This window comes from Amblyomma mixtum, chromosome 3 (genome assembly GCF_055824585.1).
Source record: "Amblyomma mixtum isolate Tamu chromosome 3, ASM5582458v1, whole genome shotgun sequence".
NCBI lineage: Eukaryota > Metazoa > Arthropoda > Arachnida > Ixodida > Ixodidae > Amblyomma > Amblyomma mixtum.
Genome location: NC_143014.1, coordinates 162744554 through 162766073, shown reverse-complemented (window position 1 = coordinate 162766073; position 21520 = coordinate 162744554). Strand labels below are relative to the sequence as shown.

Genomic DNA, 21520 nt, shown 5'->3' with positions numbered 1-21520 from the left:
AAAAGTTCCTTGCTTGAGAATGCCTCGGTGCTTATTCGCATTATTTGCAGTGCCTGTATATTTAGCAATAATTAATGTTAAGCAAATTACCCAGCCAACCTATCTATATTGTGTACGTTTGAAGACGCATTTTTTTCGCTTCGAGTCGCATTAGCCCCCGAGACCCACATGACTTGCAGGGAAACACCAAAAACTGCGTTCAACTGTGTCTGCTAAAGATGCCACGTGTTCAGTTTATTGATCATTTTTCTTAACTGCACTATTTTTTCCTCGTTCCTTTCACTTCCTTTTATTTTATTTAGCGATACACGTAAAGCTACGCACGGCTGTAGCGCACAGCACTTCGTGTTTTCCTCCCGTCTGTATCAGTGAAGAACGCCGCTAGTGGCAGCTGGTATTCTCGACATCGCGAACCATAAACAGAGCTCTCTTTTCTTGCTTTATTTTTTTCGAAAGCCTGCAGCCTTGCTGCTTGCCCTTCGTGGCAGCTGGGCCCCCGATCTGGCCACGTTTGCGCCCATCGTACGTACGTACTGTCGCCAGTCCCAGCTAGCGCATTGGACGCCGACGCCCGCGCGTTATCGTCGGTCGACGCCCCACTTCCGCGCGCCCCGCCGGTTTCAACAAGTGCTCGTCGCGTACGTTTAAAAACAAGCGCCCAAGATAGCTCCTGCGCGTCTCTCGCATGTGAGCACGTGAGCCCAGAGCAATCGTTCGACCTCGGATAACATAAAGCCGAGTCCACGTTGCGTGCGGCAAGTAGAAAGCGGTCCTCATCCGAGTCGTTCGTTCTTGCCGGTCCGGGGTTGTTTTCTTCGGCTTGAACGAAGTAAAAACGAGGAGGGAAGGAGTTTAACGGCAGCATCGCGACTGGCATGGAGACCTTCTTCTCAGGCAAGCGGGCAGTGGTCACGGGCGCCGCGCAAGGTGGGTGACGTCTATCAGCCGACTTTTTTTTTTTTTTGGGGGGGGGGAGGGGGGTCGTTTCTCACTTTCTTTTTAGTCTGGCTTCTGCGGCAGCTTCGGTCCGGTCCAAAAATACCTTGCTGCACTCTGCGGAGGGGGAAAAAAAGCCCCCCGCTATTACTTCTCTTTCTGCTTCCTTATTTTTTAAGTGATTCTCAAAAAGGAACTGTATAGGCGCGGCGTTTGGCGAAAGTTGTGGGACGCGAATATTACGCGGAAGTAAACAGAAGAGGAAGCAAGAACGCAATGCATCCGTCCTGATCTTGCAAATTTATGCGGAGGATCGGTTTGCAGGCTGCCTTTAAAGATAACTTATTCATATACGAATTTAGCGTGCCAACACTACCAATTTCGGTTAACTATGGCCGGGTGGCCGTATTTCACCGAAGCAGTGAGAGAAGCGGCTGCGTCTGAAAATCCGTGGGCTAGCAGCATGAAGCAATAATATAACTTCCACCTTTACGTGCGGTGAGTGCTTTACCTTTGCTGTGGTTTCATTTCTCCTTTCGTGAGAGCGGAGAAATGCGCAACCGGAGTGCGGATGCCACGGGAATCACTCGGGAGATGGTTACCGCAGGAGCACGAGGGTGTAGTGAGAGCGGAGAAGGAAGAGCTAAACCGTGGAAGGAGGAGGGTATGGTTAGAGCGGAGAAATGCGCAACCGGAGTATGGATGCCATGGGAATCACTCGGAAGATGGTTACCGCGGGAGAAGGAGGGTGTAGTGAGAGCGGAGAAGGTAGAGCTGAACCATGAAAGGAGGAGGGCATGGTGAGAACGGAGAAATGCGCAACCGGAGTATGGATGCCATGGGAATCACTCGGAAGATGGTTACCGCGGGAGAAGGAGGGTGTAGTGAGAGCGGAGAAGGAAGAGCTAAACCATGAAAGGAGGAGGGCATGGTGAGAACGGAGAAATGCGCAACCGGAGTATGGATGCCATGGGAATCACTCGGAAGATGGTTACCGCGGGAGAAGGAGGGTGTAGTGAGAGCGGAGAAGGTAGAGCTGAACCATGAAAGGAGGAGGGCATGGTGAGAACGGAGAAATGCGCAACCGGAGTGCGGATGCCACGGGAATCACTCGGGAGATGGTTACCGCAGGAGCACGAGGGTGTAGTGAGAGCGGAGAAGGAAGAGCTAAACCGTGGAAGGAGGAGGGTATGGTTAGAGCGGAGAAATGCGCAACCGGAGTATGGATGCCATGGGAATCACTCGGAAGATGGTTACCGCGAGAGAAGGAGGGTGTAGTGAGAGCGGAGAAGGTAGAGCTGAACCATGAAAGGAGGAGGGCATGGTGAGAACGGAGAAATGCGCAACCGGAGTGCGGATGCCACGGGAATCACTCGGGAGATGGTTACCGCAGGAGCACGAGGGTGTAGTGAGAGCGGAGAAGGAAGAGCTAAACCGTGGAAGGAGGAGGGTATGGTTAGAGCGGAGAAATGCGCAACCGGAGTATGGATGCCATGGGAATCACTCGGAAGATGGTTACCGCGGGAGAAGGAGGGTGTAGTGAGAGCGGAGAAGGTAGAGCTGAACCATGAAAGGAGGAGGGCATGGTGAGAACGGAGAAATGCGCAACCGGAGTGCGGATGCCATGGGAATCACTCGGGAGATGGTTACAGCTGGAGAAGGAGGGTGTAGTGAGAGCGGAGAAGGTAGAGCTGAACCATGGAAGGAGGAGGGCATGGTGAGAACGGAGAAATGCGCAACCGGAGTGCGGATGCCATGGGAATCACTCGGGAGATGGTTACAGCTGGAGAAGGAGGGTGTAGTGAGAGCGGAGACGGAAGAACTGAACCGTGGAAGGAGTAGGGTAGGGTGAGAGCGGAGAAATGCGCAAACGGAGTGTGGATGCCATGAGAATCATTTGGGAGATGGTTACCGCGTGAGAAGGAGGATGTAGAGAGAGCGGAGAAGGAAGAGCTGAACTGTGGAAGGAGGAGGGTATGGTGAGAACGGAAAAATGCGCAATCGGAGTGCGGATGCCATGGGAATCACTCGGACGATGGTTACCGCGGGAGGAGAGTGTAGTGAGAGCGGAGACGGAAGAACTGAACCATGGAAGGAGGAGGGTATGGTGAGAGCGGAGAAATGTGTAACCGGAGTTCGGATGCCATGGGAATCACTCGGGAGAGGGTTACCGCGGGAGAAGGAGGGTGTAGTGAGAGCGGAGACGGAAGAACTGAACCGCGGAAGGAGTAGGGTAGGGTGAGAGCGGAGAAATGTGCAACCGGAGTGTGGATGCCATGGGAATCACTCGGGAGATGGTTACCGCGGTAGAAGGAGGATGTAGTGAGAGCGGAGAAGGAAGAGCTGAACTGTGGAAGAAGGAGGGTATGGTGAGAACGGAGAAATGCGCAACTGGAGTGTGGATTCCACGGGAGTCACTCGGAAGGTGGTTACCGCGGGAGGAGGGGGGTGAATCAAGAGCGAATAAGGAGGTGGTTCAACGTGAAAAGAGAAGGGTGTGGGAAGAGTGGAGAAATGAGCAACCAGAGGGTGGCTCCATGAGAATAACCCAGAAGGCGATTACCATCGGAGGAGATGTGTGTAGTGAGAGTGGAGGAATGCGTAACAGGAAGGCTGTTACCACGGAAAAGTTGCTACCGCGGAAGCGTTCAGGCTCGAGTATCTTTACGTGGTTTGTTGGAGTGGAGAGCGTCCCGTTTTTTTCTCTTAGTGTCCTAGAATTTTTATTGTTATTGGGAAAATAGCCATGATCATTTCAGCGCATGTCTGTGAATATAGCTGTGTCGTTAGCAGTGTCTCCTGTACCGCGGCTAGCGGAGCGAAGCATGGCGTTGCTGGAACCGCCGTTATTTCTCGTCCGTTGCATATCTGAGGAGCTCGAACGATATCGTGGTGTTGCGCTGTACTTTGTTTGAACCGCATAGCAGGTGCATTGAATTTGTTGTACATCTAGTGTTTTTTTTTTGTTAACCAGTAATAAACGGTGTCGTTTGCTGCTTGAGATGTGTTACTCGATCATCAGTCGATATCATGGCTCGCGAACACCCAACCTCACCCCACGTTCTCTCAGTGTAAATCTAAAAAACTGGTCTATAGCTATACATTTATGCATGTCGCTCTGAAATTCAAAAATTCAGGGGGCACTTTGACTGTCTAAAGTGGGCAGAGGCGGAAGCGTTTTCCGAACCACCTTCGCTGTTTCTGTGGCACCGGTGGCGTCACATATAATTGAGTACTAATTACTAAGTGATGACAAATCACTAATTAATGGTTAATTACTGATTAATGCCTGAATACTAATTAACTGCTAATTAATTACGCTTAAGCTTCGCCTTTAGGAGTGGAACGCGACAGCGCGTTGTAGCGCTGCCAGGGAGTCCACGGAACACCACCCGTTCAGCGCGATGCCTTGCCCTTTGAACGCAACGCGTTTTGAGGAAAGGAAATGGCGCAGTAATTCTCTGTCATCTCGGTGGACACCTGAACTGCACCGCACCGTAGAGGAAGGGAGGAAGTGGGAGTGAAAGAAGATAGATAAAGAGGAGCCGTAATGAAGAAAATGAAAATTGTATTTGATGAAAGGAAATTACGCAGTAACTGTCTCACAAAATTCAGGGGGGCACTTTTTTGACCTAAAGTGTGGTCACTGATACCCCTAAGAGTGGAACGCGACAGCGTCTTGCAACGCTGCCAAGGAGTCCATAGAACGCCATCGCCCATTCGGTTCTACGCCTCGCTCGTCAGTAAATTGGTTTTTGAGGAAAGGAAACGTATCTGTCTCTCATTTGTCGGTGGACACCTAAACCTCGCGGGAAGGGAATGGAGGAGGATGAGAGTGAGTGAAGACACCGTATTCACTAGACGCGCCTTTGTTCATTCCAAACCATCGAGCTGGCATGGCGGAGTGGATAGCATGCTCGTCTCTCACGCCGAAGACCGGGGTTCGATTCCTGAGCTCGACCAATTTCTTAATCGGTTTTATTTATTTATATAGCCTGACTGGTACAGCTAACTAGGCTAATTGGGTAATTAAACAATTAACTAAGCTCAGTCCCACTTAATTGGAGCATCACTATACGATCCCTTCAATTGGTTGCATGGTTACTAGGCAAAGTTCAATTGGCCCCGTTTGAAATTTGCGCACTGTGACGTCACGACCATTTCGACCAATTGAAAAGCGTGACTTTTTCTGTCGACAACTGCTGCTTACAACGATGAGACATTAAAGGCTTCCGCCTTAAAATCCCAACACATCGCGAAATGAAAATACAGCTATGGCTGAATCTCACGTTACACTGTGGTAACCGTCCTGGGAGCTTTACATAGATGGTGGTGGCGTTTAAGCCACATTTTTTGCAATAAACATGGCTGATCGGAGTGGTTTGCTGATTCTGAAAGAAATGTTTCGATGGGCTGAGATGTTAAGCTATCCTGTGACGGTATATCCGCATCAATTTGTTATGAAAGATTCATGAGCCTCCTAAAATCATGAAATTCCTAAAACTAAAACAGTGATGCTGAAACTTGTTGTCACCTTCTCTTCAAGAACAAACCTTATCAAATAAGTAACTTGGTTCTGGACTTGACAAAATACGTTATTGGCATTCTATAAAAACAAGAATTTCATGAGATATTGATTTAGTGTTCCCTAGAATGGCTGTCATCCAATGAGCCATTGTGGCTCATTGGTTATGGTGCTCTGTTGCTGACCCAACGATGCGGATTCCATTCCGGCCGCGGCGGTCACATTTTGATGGAGGCGAAATGCTAGAGACCCGTGCACTGTTCGATGTTAGTGCACGTTATGAACCCGAAATGGTCGAAATTATCCAAAGCCCTTCCCTCATAGCCTGAGTCGCTTTGGGATGTTAAGTAAAGCAGAAAGTTGGGCTAGTTGGTATCGATCCATCTAAAAACGGCGCACAGAAAAAACACGCAGAACACAGGGAGAACGGACCTTACATGCACAGGGTGTCACATAACCTTAAGAAGGTAGCCCAGAAGGCTGGTGTTCGCCTCGTGTTTACTGCACCGCATAAGCTTTCCAAGCTGTGCAGGCTTGTTGCCGAAGGGCGCACAAAGAAAACTACCTGTGGGGTCAACCACCAGACCAAGTTTGTTCCTTGTGCGACAGGTGTCGTGTATCGCATTCCCCTTAGCTGCGGCCGAATTTACGTGGGCCAAACGGGGAAATGTGTGAATGAAAGGTTGCGCGAACACGCAGCGTCGCTAAGGACGGGTCATGGCTCGAACCTTCCCCTGCACTGCAAAAAATGTAAGGATTGCGAGGGCGGCTGCGCCCAACTTGGGTGAGACAAGTATCATTGGGCGCGGTAGAAAAAGAGTGGATAGAGAGATATTGGAGGCCTCGAACATAATCGCCGCAGGTGACGACTTCTGTGTTAGTTCTACGTCGGTGTTTTTGCTGGAAAAAGAGCGCAAGTTTCTCGGTATCTGTTAGCAGGAGTGGCAGCGTTTTCATGCAGGTTTCGCCTTTCGCATGTGCTGTTTAGGTGCTTCGGTCATCCCGGGGGGTTTAGGTTCTTGTCTTTATTCTTGTCTTACGTATTTTTTTTTTTAATTTTATCTTTGTTTAGTCCGTTTGTACAGCAACGTCATGTTTTTATTTGGGTTTTTATCTTGTTCACACGTGCTGAATTTCCTGGCGCATGCTTACCAAGTGAGAAGTGTTTTTCGACCAAGCTTCAGTTGCTAGTGCGCTCTTGTCCTGTCCGTTCTCCCTGTGTTCTGCGTGTTTTTTCTGTGCGCCGTTTTTAGATGGGATGTTAAAACCCCGTACGCCAAACCAGCCCATTTTTCTATTTAACTAATTTTACCAACTATTAAAGAGGAAGACCTGTACGTATGTCTTATAGTTTTTCATGCCTTCTTTTCCCGCTGATTGCTTTTACCACTTTCAGGTATGGGCGCTCGCATCGCCACTGACTTGGCGAAGTATGGCGCTACTGTCATCGCCGTGGACCTTCTCGCTGCAAAGCTGGCCGAGCTGCAGCAACAGGCACGTTTATCAATCCACCAGCATAGGACTGAGGACTGTAAACGTTAGCGTCACAGCCAGCGAGACAGCACACACTGTCCAATTATGCATAGTTTGAAACACGCGACGGCGAAGGAATAACTGCACGAGAGTGGGAATCTCCCTGCACGCTGTTCAAACCAACACTGAATGAATTCCTTGTAAAATAGTTGGAGGGCGCCCACGGCACAGTCCGAACAGCACGTGGTAGCCATTGAATGTGGCGTGACTAAGTTGACGGGCGTATGTGCAATGAAGGGTGAGGATCTCGAGTTGTGTAAACCATGTGATAGCGGCAGTGCCGACCGAACGTGTCGGGACTTCTCTAGTATACTGTTAACGCACCTGCCCTACGCGTCTGCAGACAGCGAAATAATCGCGATATGTCGGTGCGCCGAGAAGCTTTGTGTGAGGAAGTCTTCCATATGAGGTAGTTGCGCCATACTCGTCGAGGAACGTTACACGTCATCATTGCGGAGAAGCGTTCTTTTCTATCTCAAAGTTCTAACAGTGACGGCGATGGCTACCGCATGGTTCGGAACTCTTTCTTGACGACCCGCATGTTTGCAAAGGCTCTACATTAAAGACACACTGAGGACAACTCCATGCAATCATCGTTTTCAGCAAAAATTGATTCTTTGGCTCTTTCCAGCAATGTTAACGCTTGTCCGGCTGCGAAAGACGCATTTATCTGCAAGAACACCGGGTTTAAAAAATCTTCCTTTCAGTCGATTCAAATTCTTGACGTCTGCACAGGAAGCTACGGGTTGTCACCGTTCTGAAGTGAAGGGCAGAGTAGCACAGCCTTTAGGTCAACACCCAAAAAAAAAAATTTGATGTCAACACACGGATTTTACTTGCGAAATCGGCCGGTGAGGGCGACACCTGTATTTTGCTTTCTGAGGGGATCTTTTCTAGCTTATAAAAGCTCCCTTTTCGGTAAGAGTGGTATATTTGGGATCAGAACACGATTCGATATCACTACACGCCACAGAGGTAAAAAAAAAATCTGGCTCTTTCTGTACGACAACCACTGTGCTGAATGTGTGCGCTGCTTGACGTACTGTGGTGTGGAATGGGCCCGTTTCCGGTTAGGAAAGAGCTATAATAGAGCGTCGATGGCCTTTGTTCCACTGATTGCGAACATGCTGTCTCGGTATTCAAGGTGCAAAGGCTGTGATACTGGCCCATACAGGCTACCTTGAGCTCATAACAGTGGCGCAGATGGATCACCAGCCTTCGTCATTAAATACTCACGAGGCTGCCACAGAGCGAGCCACTCCTTGCACAGGGGAAAAAAGAGTGCAGTGTCAGCAGGCGAAATTGTTTTAAGGCGGAAGCTTTTGATGCCTCATCGTTGTAAGCAGGAGTTGTCGACAAAAATGTCACGCTTTTCAATTGGTCGAAATGGTCGCGACGTCACAGTGCGCGTATTTCAAAGGGGCCAATTGTACTTTGGCTAGTAACCATGCAACCAATTAAAGGGATGGTATAGTGATGCTCCAAGTGAAATAAATAAATAAAACCGAGTAGGAAATTGGTCGAGTTGGGGAATCGAACCAAGGACTCCGGAGTACGAGAAGAGCACGCTAACCACTTCGCCATGCCAGCTCAATGGTTTGGAATGAACAAAGGCGCGTCTAGTGAATACGGTGTCTTCGTTCAGTCCCATCTTCCTCCCTTCCCGTTACGGCGAGGTTCAGGTGTCCACTGAGATATGCGAGACAGATACATTTCCTTTCCTCAAAAACCAATTTACCGACGAGCAAGGCGTAGAGCCGAACGGGCGATGGCGTTCTGTGGACTCCCTAGCAGCGTTGCAAGACGCTGTCGCCCCTACTGAAAAATCCGGTATGAATTTTAAACCGGAACCGCATACCGGGTTATTGTACAGGATTTGCGATACCGGATTACCGGAATATCCGGTATAAAACAGGACAGTCCTGTATAATACAGGACTCTCCTGTTTTGTACAGGATACTCAGGTAATCCGGTATCGCAAATCCTGTACAATAACCCGGTATGCGGTTCCGGTTTAAAATTCATACCGGCATACAGGACAGTCCTGCATTCTACAGGCTAGGCCCGTATTATACAGGAGGGCCCTGTATCACAGGACAAAGGCAGGAATAAAATGCTTCAAATATATTCCACTTGGACTAAATCTGCCCAAAAACTGGGGCCATAAGAGTACATGCCAAATGCTGCAATATACAGAGCCTCAGAAACTGGTAATCTGCGATTATCAGCGACTCGTATTGCAGTCGATGTGCAATTGTGTTATTTGCTCCCAGCTTTTACCAAGTATTGGTAGCTTGGTGAGTATTATAATGCATCAAAAACTCCAAAAGATGTTTATTTTTTTCGCATGTCTTGAACCAGCTCACTGAGGTAATAATTTAATTCTTTGCGACGATCCACCGGCGCTGGGGTCTCTACAGGGTGCTGGCCAATGAAGTAGTCAAAAGCACCTGCTGAAAAGTAAATATGATTGATAGTACATAATGCCCCCAGCTTATCATTTAATTGGGCACTGACACACAACATAATGCATTGAGCACTGTGACATGCAACTTGCGGTCATTATTACTTTATTCATTGCGCAAATGCATAGAATCGCTTCAATTACCTAAATATACTGAGCATTCTTTAGCCAAAACACTACGCACACTAAATATAGTCGAAACGTTGAATCAAGATGCAAGAATATATCTCTTAGTGTATGTATGCTCTCTGCAAAATTCGATGATATTCATAGGCATATTTATTTAACCATGACATGAACGCCCGCCCTGAACTTGAAAATTTGTATCTTTCAACCACACAAGAACACTGCCTGGTACATAAGAGAAAAAGATATATTTACAGGTACCAGCAGTCTAGGGCAAACATCGCGTCCCATGAATTTTAGAACCGCACCTCTTCCATATTTTAGCACCGTGACAAATTATTAGACTTCAACGATTGCTTCGATGCGCAGACACAACGTACAGTACCTTAAAATCTCTCACAGTCAGTATGTCGACGTCGTCGCGGCGAACAGCACGCTCCCACGTAATCCTACGGGAGTCTTTTGGGAACGAAAACACACGCACTTTTGGCCCGTTGTCATAGTTTCTTCTACAGTTGGGCACGCAGCAGCGACCCATTGCTTCAACAGCAGGTCACGACACGCAAAGATTTAGGTATCACGATGACCAGCAATTTCCTAGCCAGCACTCACGAACGCAACAGCAATAAAACGCAGCAGCGCACGCTGACATGTCCGGCTACACGACTACGGAAGGGTGCAGAACTGGTTGAGGGAAGAAAGGAGACGTCTCAGTGTCGGAGGAATGCGGAGGGGTCAACGGCCAAAGTGGCTGACGTCAGAGCGGGGGGAAAGGAAAGCGCGCAGGCCTTGAGAATTCTCAGACCCAGGAAAAGCAGAGAAGGCAGTGATGAGAGAAAAAAAAAAGCTTTAAAAAAAATTGCAAAGAGACGGGTTACTCGTGTAAGGTTTCTACAGGTGGTTTTTGTTTTTATTTTGTTCTCTCGAGCGCTGTATCTTTTAGCTAGCACGAAGCGTCCGTTGAATTAACCTTTTCTTCGTCGATAGAAATGTTCTGGGCGATTTGTGATTAGTATTTTATTTATTTATTTTATTTATTTATTACATACTGTTGGCCTCTCTTTGAGGCCGTAACAGGATTGGGTGCACATATGCATGAAAAAGTACACAATAAAAGACTGCAGAGAAGGAACTTTTCACTCTCATCGAAAGAAACATGGTAAATGACACATGGTGACAATGTTAACCGTTTTGAAAGTGGTTTGCTACCTTCGACACGAATGCTTCAGGAGTGAGCTGGCTTACAATTTCAGAAGGCAACATATTCCACTCACGGATTACATGCGGGAAGTATGAAAATTTGAATGCATCACTGTGGTATCTATATTCAGATAGATGTTTTTCATGTTTTGTTCTTGTGACACGTGTATTAGGCGTAAGCAGGTATCTAGTTTTATCAAGTTTTGTGTCGTTATTCAAGAGGAGGAACAAGAACTTAAGCCGCAACAGTCTAGCTCGTGTGTGAATTGTAGATAGGCCGGCTTTTTGTAAAAGCAGTGAGGGAGAGTCATGGCGACTGTATTTGTTATAAATGAAGCGGACAGCTTTTCGCTGAACACTTCCTAATCTATCAATATATTGTTTAGTGTAGGGCAACCAGGCAATAATACCGTATTCTATAACTGAGCGGACAAGTGAAATGTAGGCTAACAGTTTTGTTTCAGGTGAAGCAAGTGGAAGGGAACGTCTTATGGTATAAAGCGCGGAATGTGCCTTTGTGGCAATGTGTGTCACGTGCTTGTTCCATCGTAGATCAGAGCTAATAATCACACCAAGATACTTTAATTGCTCTACTTTTGTAAGGGACTTCTGTTCAATTCCATAAGTGAAGTTTAATGGTTGTTTCTTCTTGTGACGGTCATGCAGACGGTTTTCTCCAGGTTGAGGGCCATCTGCCAGTTGTCGCACCATTCCGATATGTACAGCAGGGATTTGTTTAGCAGTATTTGGTCGGCAGAGCTATTGATTTCTTTGTACATCACACAATCATCCGCAAACATACGTACTGTTGCATCAATATTCTTGCACAGATCATTAATAAAGAGAAGGAAAAGAATTGGGGCGAGCACTGACCCTTGTGGCACGCCAGATAATACTGCTGCTAAATCCGACTGGCTGTTTTCAAAACAGACAAACTGTCTGTTTTGAATGTCTTCCTGGTGGAGTGAAGGGTGGGGCAGCTCGCGATGGCGCTTGGACAAGTTGCGTTATCAATGGACTATCACTTGATGAAGAAGAAGTGCAAAGAATTCCTGCACGAAAACCAAGAATTTTATTTCTTCACCGATGCGTCGCTACAAACTGCCGCTAGCGAACATTAAGAAAGCTGCTGCAATGAACGCGACAGTAACAAACCTTTTGGAGCCTCTGGCGCAGTCACCGGAGGCTCGCCATGTTTATCAGCCAGTCGTGAAGTTCTGCACTGTGAAACCCAGAGTAATCTGCGCAGGACTTACGAAGACTGCTGGCGGATGTATACTAGCTGTTTGCCCGCACACAGCAGCCCTGGCTTTGTCAGGGTGCTGCACGGGAAGCCAATATGGCGGTTGCGCGCCATTCACCTTCATGCAGCCCCCGCCTTTCATACACAAACTGCATGTTTTGCCACGCTTGGCCCTTTTCTTTTCCTAACCCTTTCAACAAAACCGTGTATGTGTTGATTATCGCACTTATGTGCACGCTTACCCCCCCCCCCTTTCCCCTTAAAAATATCTGCTGGCGTACAACAGTCAATCTGCAGACCAAGCACCAAAACCGCAGCACATATCGCTCTGAATACAGGCTGGTATGTCCGGTTTGAGCCCCGTACCGGACTAGTCTGTCCGGTTTGAGCTCCGTACCGGACTGGTCTGTCCGGTTTGAGCTTCGAACCGGGAATGGACTGTCCGGTATGAGCTCCGTACCGGAGCGGTCTGTCCGGTTTGGGATCGATACCGGACCAGTATGAACCGGTATAGCGATCAAACCGGACGGGTCTCGCCGGTATGAGAGTGATACCGGACCGGCATGAAACCGATATGTTCCGGTAAAATCCGGTTTGCCGCGATACCGGATTTTTCAATAGGGGCGTTCCACTCTTAGAGGCGAAGCTTAACATCTTAACCACACATCAGTGACACAAGCAGCAACACCGCGCTTAAGGCTTCCGCCTCACCGCACTTTAGGTCAACAAAGTGCCCCCCTGAATTTTTTTTATATGTGTGCCATTAAACAATGAGAGATAATTATTTATTTATTTAATTATTTATGGGAGAGATAATGTAATTATTTTACCGTTAAGGATAATTGATTAGAAAGCAGTAGAAAAAGAAACCACATGCCGCCGGTGGGATCCAAATCCACGGCCTCCGAATTTCACGTGTGGTGCTCTACCAACTGAGCTACGGCGACGGGTGTCCTATCTTCTGCTTTCAAAGCTATTTATGTGCAGTGAACCGAGCCTTGAGAGTGTTCACCAAGGAGTTCGTGGGTTCGGATCTCATCGGCAACATTTGGTTGTTTTTACTTCTGCATTCTTATCAATTATCTTTAAGTGGTAAAATAATTACACTATTAATCTCCCATTGCTCAACAGCACACTTTAAAAAAGAAACATTCCCTCTGCTCCTTGGTTTCTGTGACTGTTGGCTTCCGTCATGTTTACCAACTATTAATGGTTTATCGTACAACAAAATTTAAAGACAAGAAAAAGTTTATATGGATTGTATTCATAATCGTTAATTACTAGCATTAAATGGAGGAGAAAAGTCCGAATAAACAGCCACTTGTTGCTGAACTAATGTTGACAGTGAGTGAAGTTTTTCAGCTATCTCTGGGGTTAAAGAAAGCACTTAACAAAAACGATTTATGTCGAAACGCACGCGCATGTATAGCCACAGTAACACCTTGGAAATTCAGCGCTGTGATGGAGCGACAGCAGATTTTTATCTGCAGCCAAATTGCATGCGTGCAAAATGAAAATTGGTTGGAAATAAGATGAAAAAAAGCACATCTAGGAAGCCCACGGAGGTGATCTATTAGCATCGTGTTTATATATATATATATATATATATATATATATATATATATATATATATATATATATATATATATATATATATATATATATATATATATAGTCCAGCAAAAAAGAATTCTCGGCACGATATGTAGTAGTAAGAACGTAGACCAACGTTTGACACACTTGAAACAATTTATTTAAGTTTCGACCGTGGACAGAATGTCAGACATTCTGACGAAGGCCGTTCCACGGTCGAAACGTCAATAAATTGTTTCAAGCGTTTCAAACGTTGGTCTACGTCTACGTTCTTAATATATATATATATATATACGCACAGGCTGTTCAAAATTAAATTTCCCCATTTTTAAAAAAGAAACGATTAGCAGTACACGAAAGCCGTTGGTGCACGTAAGCTACCGGTCAGGAAGACAGGCAGTTATATTATTATTGTCGCTTTGTTTCTCCGAAATAAATAATGATACCAATCAATTAACCCTTCAGTAATCTCAGTTATCGCGCCTGTTTATACAAGAAACTTAAGGCGTTCAAATTCATAGACTATTCTGTTTAGTGGAATTCTCACCGCATGCCCGTGTCCCCGATAGCGGCTTCCAAAATCGTAATTCAGGACAGGCAATTACGCATGCAAGGCGGTAGATACCAGCTGAAAACTTCTGCCCGCGGTGTGGCACAGCTGTTGCATATGGCAATGTCGTCTGGCAACGGTGGGGAACAACAAGTGTAGCTGGTGGCGTTGTTCCTTCACTTTCGGCTAACGAAAACGAAAAAACGTCGTAGCCAACATCTGCATCCCATTAGAGGTAAATTTCATGCACTCGTCACTGTGCCGCATTCGTAGTTTTTCCGACAGGGTAGGGAATTTGGAGGCAGATATCTCGGAGCACGGACGTCCTTCGGGAATTCTACCCAGATGTACGACCGCCTCTAAGCTTCCAACATAAATATGCCCGCCAGTGTGGCGACTAAAAAGTTCAGTAATCAATTTTAGTTAACGTAATTTCCGCTGTGCAGTCCACCAACTGCACATGTTTAAAAGCTAACATTTTGCGTTCTGCGGACTATCGATAGGTGCGGACTGTACAGTCCTTTTTTTTGTTTCCTGTATCGCCTAATATAGCACGAAATGGCCAACACGACTCTATTACGAAGTTCTGCGATGCTTACGCTTTGCTCCTGTTACCATCGCGTGGCTTACTACATTTGTACGCGTGCTTACCGGCACTAGTTGCTGCCTCAGTTTCGAAAACCACGAACGTGCGCAGAAGTGAGCAAGTGGTCGGCGTAATACTAGCAAACGATTCCTTGTCAAGTTATAGTCAGTAGCTTCGCCAAAGCAGGGCTGCGGACGTCTGCTTCCAGTGACGACGGTGACAGCGAAGATACAGAACGCAGTGACGAGTCTTCTTTCGGCGTAGGTACAGACTAGTTGTGCTCTGACAGCCCGGATCGCAGTAATCAGGGTATACACATACAATTTTCTGCGTGGATTTTTCATCTGGCCCCTGCGACCGTGAGCGGCCGATCTAGTAAAAAAAAAATCTCAGCTGAAACTGAGCTCTGCTCATTATACACCGGGTGCGGACTATATACCGGAAATTAAGGCAATTAGAAGACTAGGGACGACAATTGTTCTCTCACTTTGGGCTCAGCCCGTCGGATAACTGCATGCAAAAACTAGTTGCGCATTGTACTCGTCCTTTCTTTTTTTTTAAATGTGAAAGCCTAACTTTCAACTATCGGTATGGAGCGTATAGCTTCGCGAAAAAGATATAGCAGTACTTCAGTGCTCTGGTGCGCACGTTACACCTCGGCAGACGCGTTTTCACCCGTGTCCGTCTTCGCTGGAGTTGCAAAGCTCTCCTCTCCACTCCCCGAGTTCGTTCGCTCCTTGCTCGGATTGCGTCAAAGCGTCCTCGCTCAAAGTAATCGGGTACATCGCAACCGCCGCAATCCGCGCGCTTCGGGTTTTACACGTCGTTAGCTCTCGTCATGCACGTTCACTGAATTATTATGCGCTACGTATCGCTTTCGATGCTCACTGCGACACGGTTCATACACTTTGTCGCAACACTGGCAAGTACAGCGCCTTTCTCACCATTGCATCCAGGTGCCCAACATCATCCCGGTGGCCGTGGACCTCTCCGACTGGGACGCCACACAGCGCGCCCTGGCGGATGTGGGAGACGTCGACTTGCTTGTGAACAACGCCGGTATTACTAAGCTGGACGCATTCGGGAACATCGACCAGGCGACCATCGACAAGCAAGTCATTTAGCGCTGCAGGCTGAACCGCGCACAAATGATGGACCCTTAGGGAGTTGATCTGATGAAGAGTGGCAATTTTGGCTAGTTTGTTCATTAGGAAGAGGCAAAGCAGCGCAGAGAACACAGACTACCGATGAAAGACAAACACACGCAAGCCGCCGCGGTGGCTCAGCGGTTATGGAGCTCGGCTGCTGACCCGAAAGACGCGGGTTTGATCCCGTTTGCGGCGGTCGCATTTCGATGGATGAGAAATGTTAGAGGCCCGTGTACTGTGCGAAGTCAGTGCACGCTAAAGAACTCCTGGTGGTTGAAATTTCCGGGGCCTTTTACTACGGCGTCCCTCATAGCCTTAGTAGATTTGGGACGTTAAACACCCATAAACCATAAACCACAAACGCACGCGTTGACTACTAACCACTGAAAACGGTTTTACTTGCGCGTGCAATAAATACGGTCGAGGAGCAATAGAAACATTAAAGACACCACTTGGTTTTTCCGTTTTCAGTTGGTAGTACTCAGCGCGAGTGTTTGTCTTTCTTCAGCCATCCGTGTTCTTTACGCTGCTGTGCCTCTTATTTTGAGAGTCTTTGTTCGTTTATCCACAGACTGCCAAAGTTCGCGATCTAGTTTCCTTCAATACCCTCCATGCACTTATGTGAGCGCATTTTTTTTTTTTTTAGTATTCGGTCCAAAGGGTGATTCTGTTCTTATGTGGCGATGAATCTAGCTGTAGTTTCGAGCCCAGTTTCCGTTCTTGCACAGTTGAGCCACCGTTGTCGCTGCCAAAAGTAACCAGGCAACGGAGTTTTGCTTCTCGGCCGTATTGTGGAGCCCGTACGGCAACCTTAAAGACCAAAAGGTCTCGAAAGGCCACAAGGGTTCTTCTCATCTTACACAGATTTAGAGCTTAATTAGGGGGTATCATAACTGCTCCACTACAAGGTTATGAAAAAAAACCGTTACCTGGTTACATTTGGCAAAGACCGGAAGAGATAGGCAGTGCATAGCAACGTTATTGCGCAGAAAGAAGCCCCTATTAACCGAAACCATAAGGGAAACACAAGAAGAACAGTTTGAATCCCGCGGCGGCGACCGTTCTTAGTGGAAGTAGCCCTCCCCTCACAAAGCATATAGACGACTTGGATCTTAAAAAACTGTTGTAAAGCATGGCCTTGAACGCCTGGCTCCTACGGTGCAAATTTTCGGAATCCACAGGTTGGCAAATATTTAATCTCTCTTACAAGCTACTCCGACAGCAAAAATCTATGTACCGCCGCGTTTCTTTGCGTTTCCTTCGCGGAATACTTATTTGACGCCTTAACAACATTGTCTGCTTTGCTAATTGGTATAGCACACTGAATTTTCAAGGCGCAGGTAAAGTCAAAGGACAAGAGTGGAGGACGGGACACGCGCTACTAGTCATTGCAACCGTCATGAAAAATAGCCCGACAAAAAGAATCACTTTTTGCCCTAGCGTTCCCACAGTGCAAAATTCCTCGCTACGTTTAATCGTTGTCAAAAGAAACAAGGGAGCACTTTGGTTCGAGTGTGCGTCTCTTTACTTTGCCCAACGGCTCACAACCTTTCGCCCAAACGCGATGCCCTCATACAGTAGAGCTGTGCGTGGAAAATCTGAAGGCTGACGACCGCCAGGGCCATCCTGCCCGCCTTTCCTTTTTTTTCTATCTCTCTTTCAATCGAACGCTCGAAGCGGTTTATTAAAGTGTCGTGTGTGTCTTGTTTCTGCGCACGCCGTTCGCTAATAGGCCAATAGCGCTACCAGATTATGGCTTCTGTAATTAACGTAGTGAGAGCAAGTTAACTGATATTATTGCATTCACATTAGACCTTAGACAATTTTATACTATGGGCGTTTAGCTAGAGCGAACGTTGCCGACTGCACGCACCAAGTAAAGGCAACAATAAAGACTTTGTATTACTACAGTACAGGGTATATGAAACACCAATAATGCAAGCAATTTACATACTCGCCGGAGTGCACATGAAACACAGAGCTACATGTTGACAACACAGAAAAAAAAATATGAGCAATAGTTGAGGGGCAGCCTCAGTCCGCTAGCCAACGTTTCGACAAGAAGACTTGTTTTCGTCTGGGCAGAGCTGTTTTATGCTTTTTTAAATAATCCTTTTTAAGGCCGATTAATTTTTTTTTTACACCGAAAAAGGCGGTGCGCTCAACTGCAGCGACTTGCTTTTTTTTTCTGCCTGGATAGTCATGACTCTAATACCAAGCTTAATTTCACGCAAAAGATCACTCGGTGTAAAAACAAAAAGCTGCGTGAAAGCAGTTCTCGCGCACAGAAATGATCAACCTGCTTTTGAATCTGTTTTGTGTCTGAGGGTGTCCAGTTACATGTGTTGCAAATACGCTTACCATGAAAAATTCACAAGCAAAAATTTTCAAAATGAAGGTGCATAATTCCGTTCAAAAATTCAGTATGGCGCACCGCCCGAAATTTCGTTCATACAACATAATGCCTATGAATTAAATTTTTATCCTGTAGTGGCACTCATGTTTGACATCACTGCCTTTCTATAATGCAGGATCTTTGCCGTGAACTTCAAGGCTGCACTGAACGTTTCTCAGGTGCGTTGTATTTAATGTCTTAAAGGTGGTGCGTTCGACGTATTTTTCAGGTACCTTGACTGCTCTGGCACCACTGCTTTCTTGTCTGCTGTTAAATGAGGTTGAAGTGAGATCTCGGTGCGCTTTGAATTCGAAGAAATGAATATTAAGAAATTTTAGAGTTTTGCAGTTAATTCGACATATATGCTTACTCTGTCTGTGACGGAAGGAATCGCTACAGAAACGAAAAACGATTTGTTTTGGTGGTGTGCTTTTTATTTACTTAGCCTATCATCAAGAACACCGTTTTTCTACTTTTTTTGCTTTTATTATGGAAATGCTGGCTCATTTTCACGCATCTCATGTGTCAGGGGTGGAGTCGGTTCACAGTCGACATTTCAGAGATATGTATTGATTCAGAAAAAAAAAACAAGAAGTTTGGCGACTTAAACAGATAACGAGTGCAACATATCACACAGTAATCTTCCTTTAAATGTCCTGCATGCGAAGAACTGTGCGCTCAAGTGTAATCGATACAGCGAGCATTTCAGTCTCACCATTGCATCACTCGCTCTATTTTTGAAGGCATATTCAATATTTTTAGCCGGAAAGTACGAATTTAGGCAGACGGCAATTATGTAACTTTTTTGAAGCTGATCCCCTGGCGAAGACAATTTTATACCATTTTATCTCCAAAGGCGCCAAGCAGTACACAATTGCAAATGAAGCCTCGAATTTATTGAAAATTTTGAGCGATAGCTCCGCTGTTCATGGCACATCTTCGATCGCCATGGATTTAGACACTTGACAGGCTTCGAATTAATATATGTTCGAATGCTTTCAAAAAGGCGGCTATGCATGAAATGCTGGCGGTTTAGCACTGCTAAACACGGAATATTGAGCGAAAGCAGGTTTTTGTAGGTGGACGCCAACGTCAGGTACATGAAAACGAGATTGAAGTGTCCACTCACCCAGCTGGGAGCCAGTTGTGCGCCTTTCATTTCGTCAGAATCATCGGACTCTGCAATGTTGTCAACGCCAACGCCAATGAACGCCGGTGGCCCACTTGTTTTGTTTGGTTCCGTTTTTGAGGAAAGGAAATGACGCAGTAACTGCCACATCTTGATGGACACCGGAACCGCACCGTAAAGGAAGGGATAAAGGAGGAGGGAAAGAAGAAAGGAAGGAAGAAGAAATTGAAAATCGGTATTTGAGGAAATGAAGTGGCGCAATATCTGTCATTATCTCGGTGGACATCTGAACGGGGCCTTAAATCAAGGGATAAAGAAGGGAATGAGCGGAGATATGTCACGTGGCTGCCACACCTCCACCGCTCCTCCACTTGAAGGTCAAATTTCTATACCGGTGACCTTGGCATCACTAGACCAGTAAAACTTTAGCTTTTAAAGTCTGTGCATGAAATTTTAACGTAGCGTTACCGAATACCACTTCTATTAGCACTATAATTGGACGAACATGTATCGCGCGCATGCTTGGTCAGCAGAACGTTGTAGCAGAACCTTCACCACTCTAGCTGCCGTTAGCGAGCGTCCAAGCAATAGCTCATGTGCGTTGCTCCCGTGCTTAGCCAACGACGGTAGCAGTAACGATAGATTTATACTGTAAATGTATACATTAAAACATGCTTCTGAAAACGAACCACGCATGTATATAAACTTTCAGCAGTCAAAATCTCTTTTTATGGGGGTGAATTTTATTTGCCGCGTTCGCTTTGTGTTTGTCCAAGGTGTTAGATGCGAGCGATTTGAAGTGTTCCGTTAGTATTTGCACTCGTTTCTAACGTTCTTTTTAAAGCATTAAACATTCTAGGAAAGGAAAATTTCTGTTACCTTCCTGTGTCTAACGTTTGTAGCAGTGCTGTGTTTGGGCTCTAACGCATCCTGACGTGACTGAAAAGCGCAAAGCTTTCTTTGCACAGATGGTGGAACCAGCGAAACTGACGCAGGACAAGAAAAAGAGGCACACACACCACACCGCTGGACTTACGAGTTCAGCGGTGTTGTGTGTGCGCTTCTTTTTCTTGTCCTGCGTGTAAGTCCAGCGGTGTGGTGTGTGTGCCTCTTTTTCTTGTCCTGCGTCAGTTTCGCTGGTTCCACCATTTGTGCATTATGAACGAACTAGCCCAGAAACTTACTCTATAGCCTTCTTTGGTTTTTGAGCGGCGATAATGCCGATGGATTCTGCGTTTCCTTCGCAGATATGCGTGCAGTCCATGAAGTCACGCGGCGTGCCCGGAGCCGTGGTGAATGTCTCCAGCCAGTCAGGCCTGGTGGCGCTGCCGGAGCACGCCGTGTACTGCGGCAGTAAGGCTGCCCTCGACATGCTCACCAGGGTCATGGCGCTCGAGCTGGGCCCCTACAACGTGCGTCTCCCTTTTTGCATTGCTCGAGGAAGCGGCGAGCCTCCCAAGGCTTGGTTGGTTGATCCAGATGCGAAATGCATAGACGTAGGCCTGAGCTTCAGCAAAAGTTCAGTCCCTCAGGGATTCTCAGCTGGAGGACATTGAAGAACCTCGTGTGGTGCAAATTATTCCAAAGCCGTCCACTATAATATGAAGGAAGACAACCGTCACTGCAACCAAGGAAAGCACAGGGAATATTTTTTTTAGTTTGTGATATTGATCAATGGGGAATGAGAGATTTGTGTGCGAGATAACTAATTCGAGAATAAGAAAAACGACCGCATGCCGCCAATGGAATCCGAACCGACGACTTCCGCATGTCGCCTATGGTGCCCTACCAATTGAGCTATGGTGGCGACTGTCTAACATTCTACTCTCGAGTTTGGGTTGTGTGCAGACTAACCTTGCGAATATTAACGACGCCACTATGGTGGCCATAACGCCACTTTCGTCCGTAGCGGCGGGCGTAGAACATCCTGTAACACCGCTCTCTCACACACACAGCTCCATAAATAGGAAGGAAGCATAAGAGGGTTCTCACGCAGCTTCCACCCTCTCCGTTCGATGATTATGTTATACGTCACACCTGCGGTAACTCAGGACGTTCTACGTACGCCGCTTATGAACGTGGGTGGCGCTGA

The 21520-nt window shown here is 46.7% G+C and overlaps 1 protein-coding gene across 1 annotated transcript in view; it reads left to right on the top strand.

Annotated features, from left to right (window-relative positions):
* Positions 1-684: 684 nt before the first annotated feature.
* LOC149352562 (L-xylulose reductase-like) overlaps positions 685-21520 on the top strand; it is a 26039-nt gene continuing 5203 nt past the window's right edge. Inside the window, exons 1-5 of the mRNA XM_089581756.1 lie at positions 685-927; positions 6858-6955; positions 15713-15867; positions 18436-18478; positions 20676-20840. Of these exons, the coding sequence (XP_089437882.1) occupies positions 876-927; positions 6858-6955; positions 15713-15867; positions 18436-18478; positions 20676-20840 (513 nt within the window). The 5' untranslated portion in view covers positions 685-875. The remainder of the gene's footprint in view (positions 928-6857; positions 6956-15712; positions 15868-18435; positions 18479-20675; positions 20841-21520) is intronic.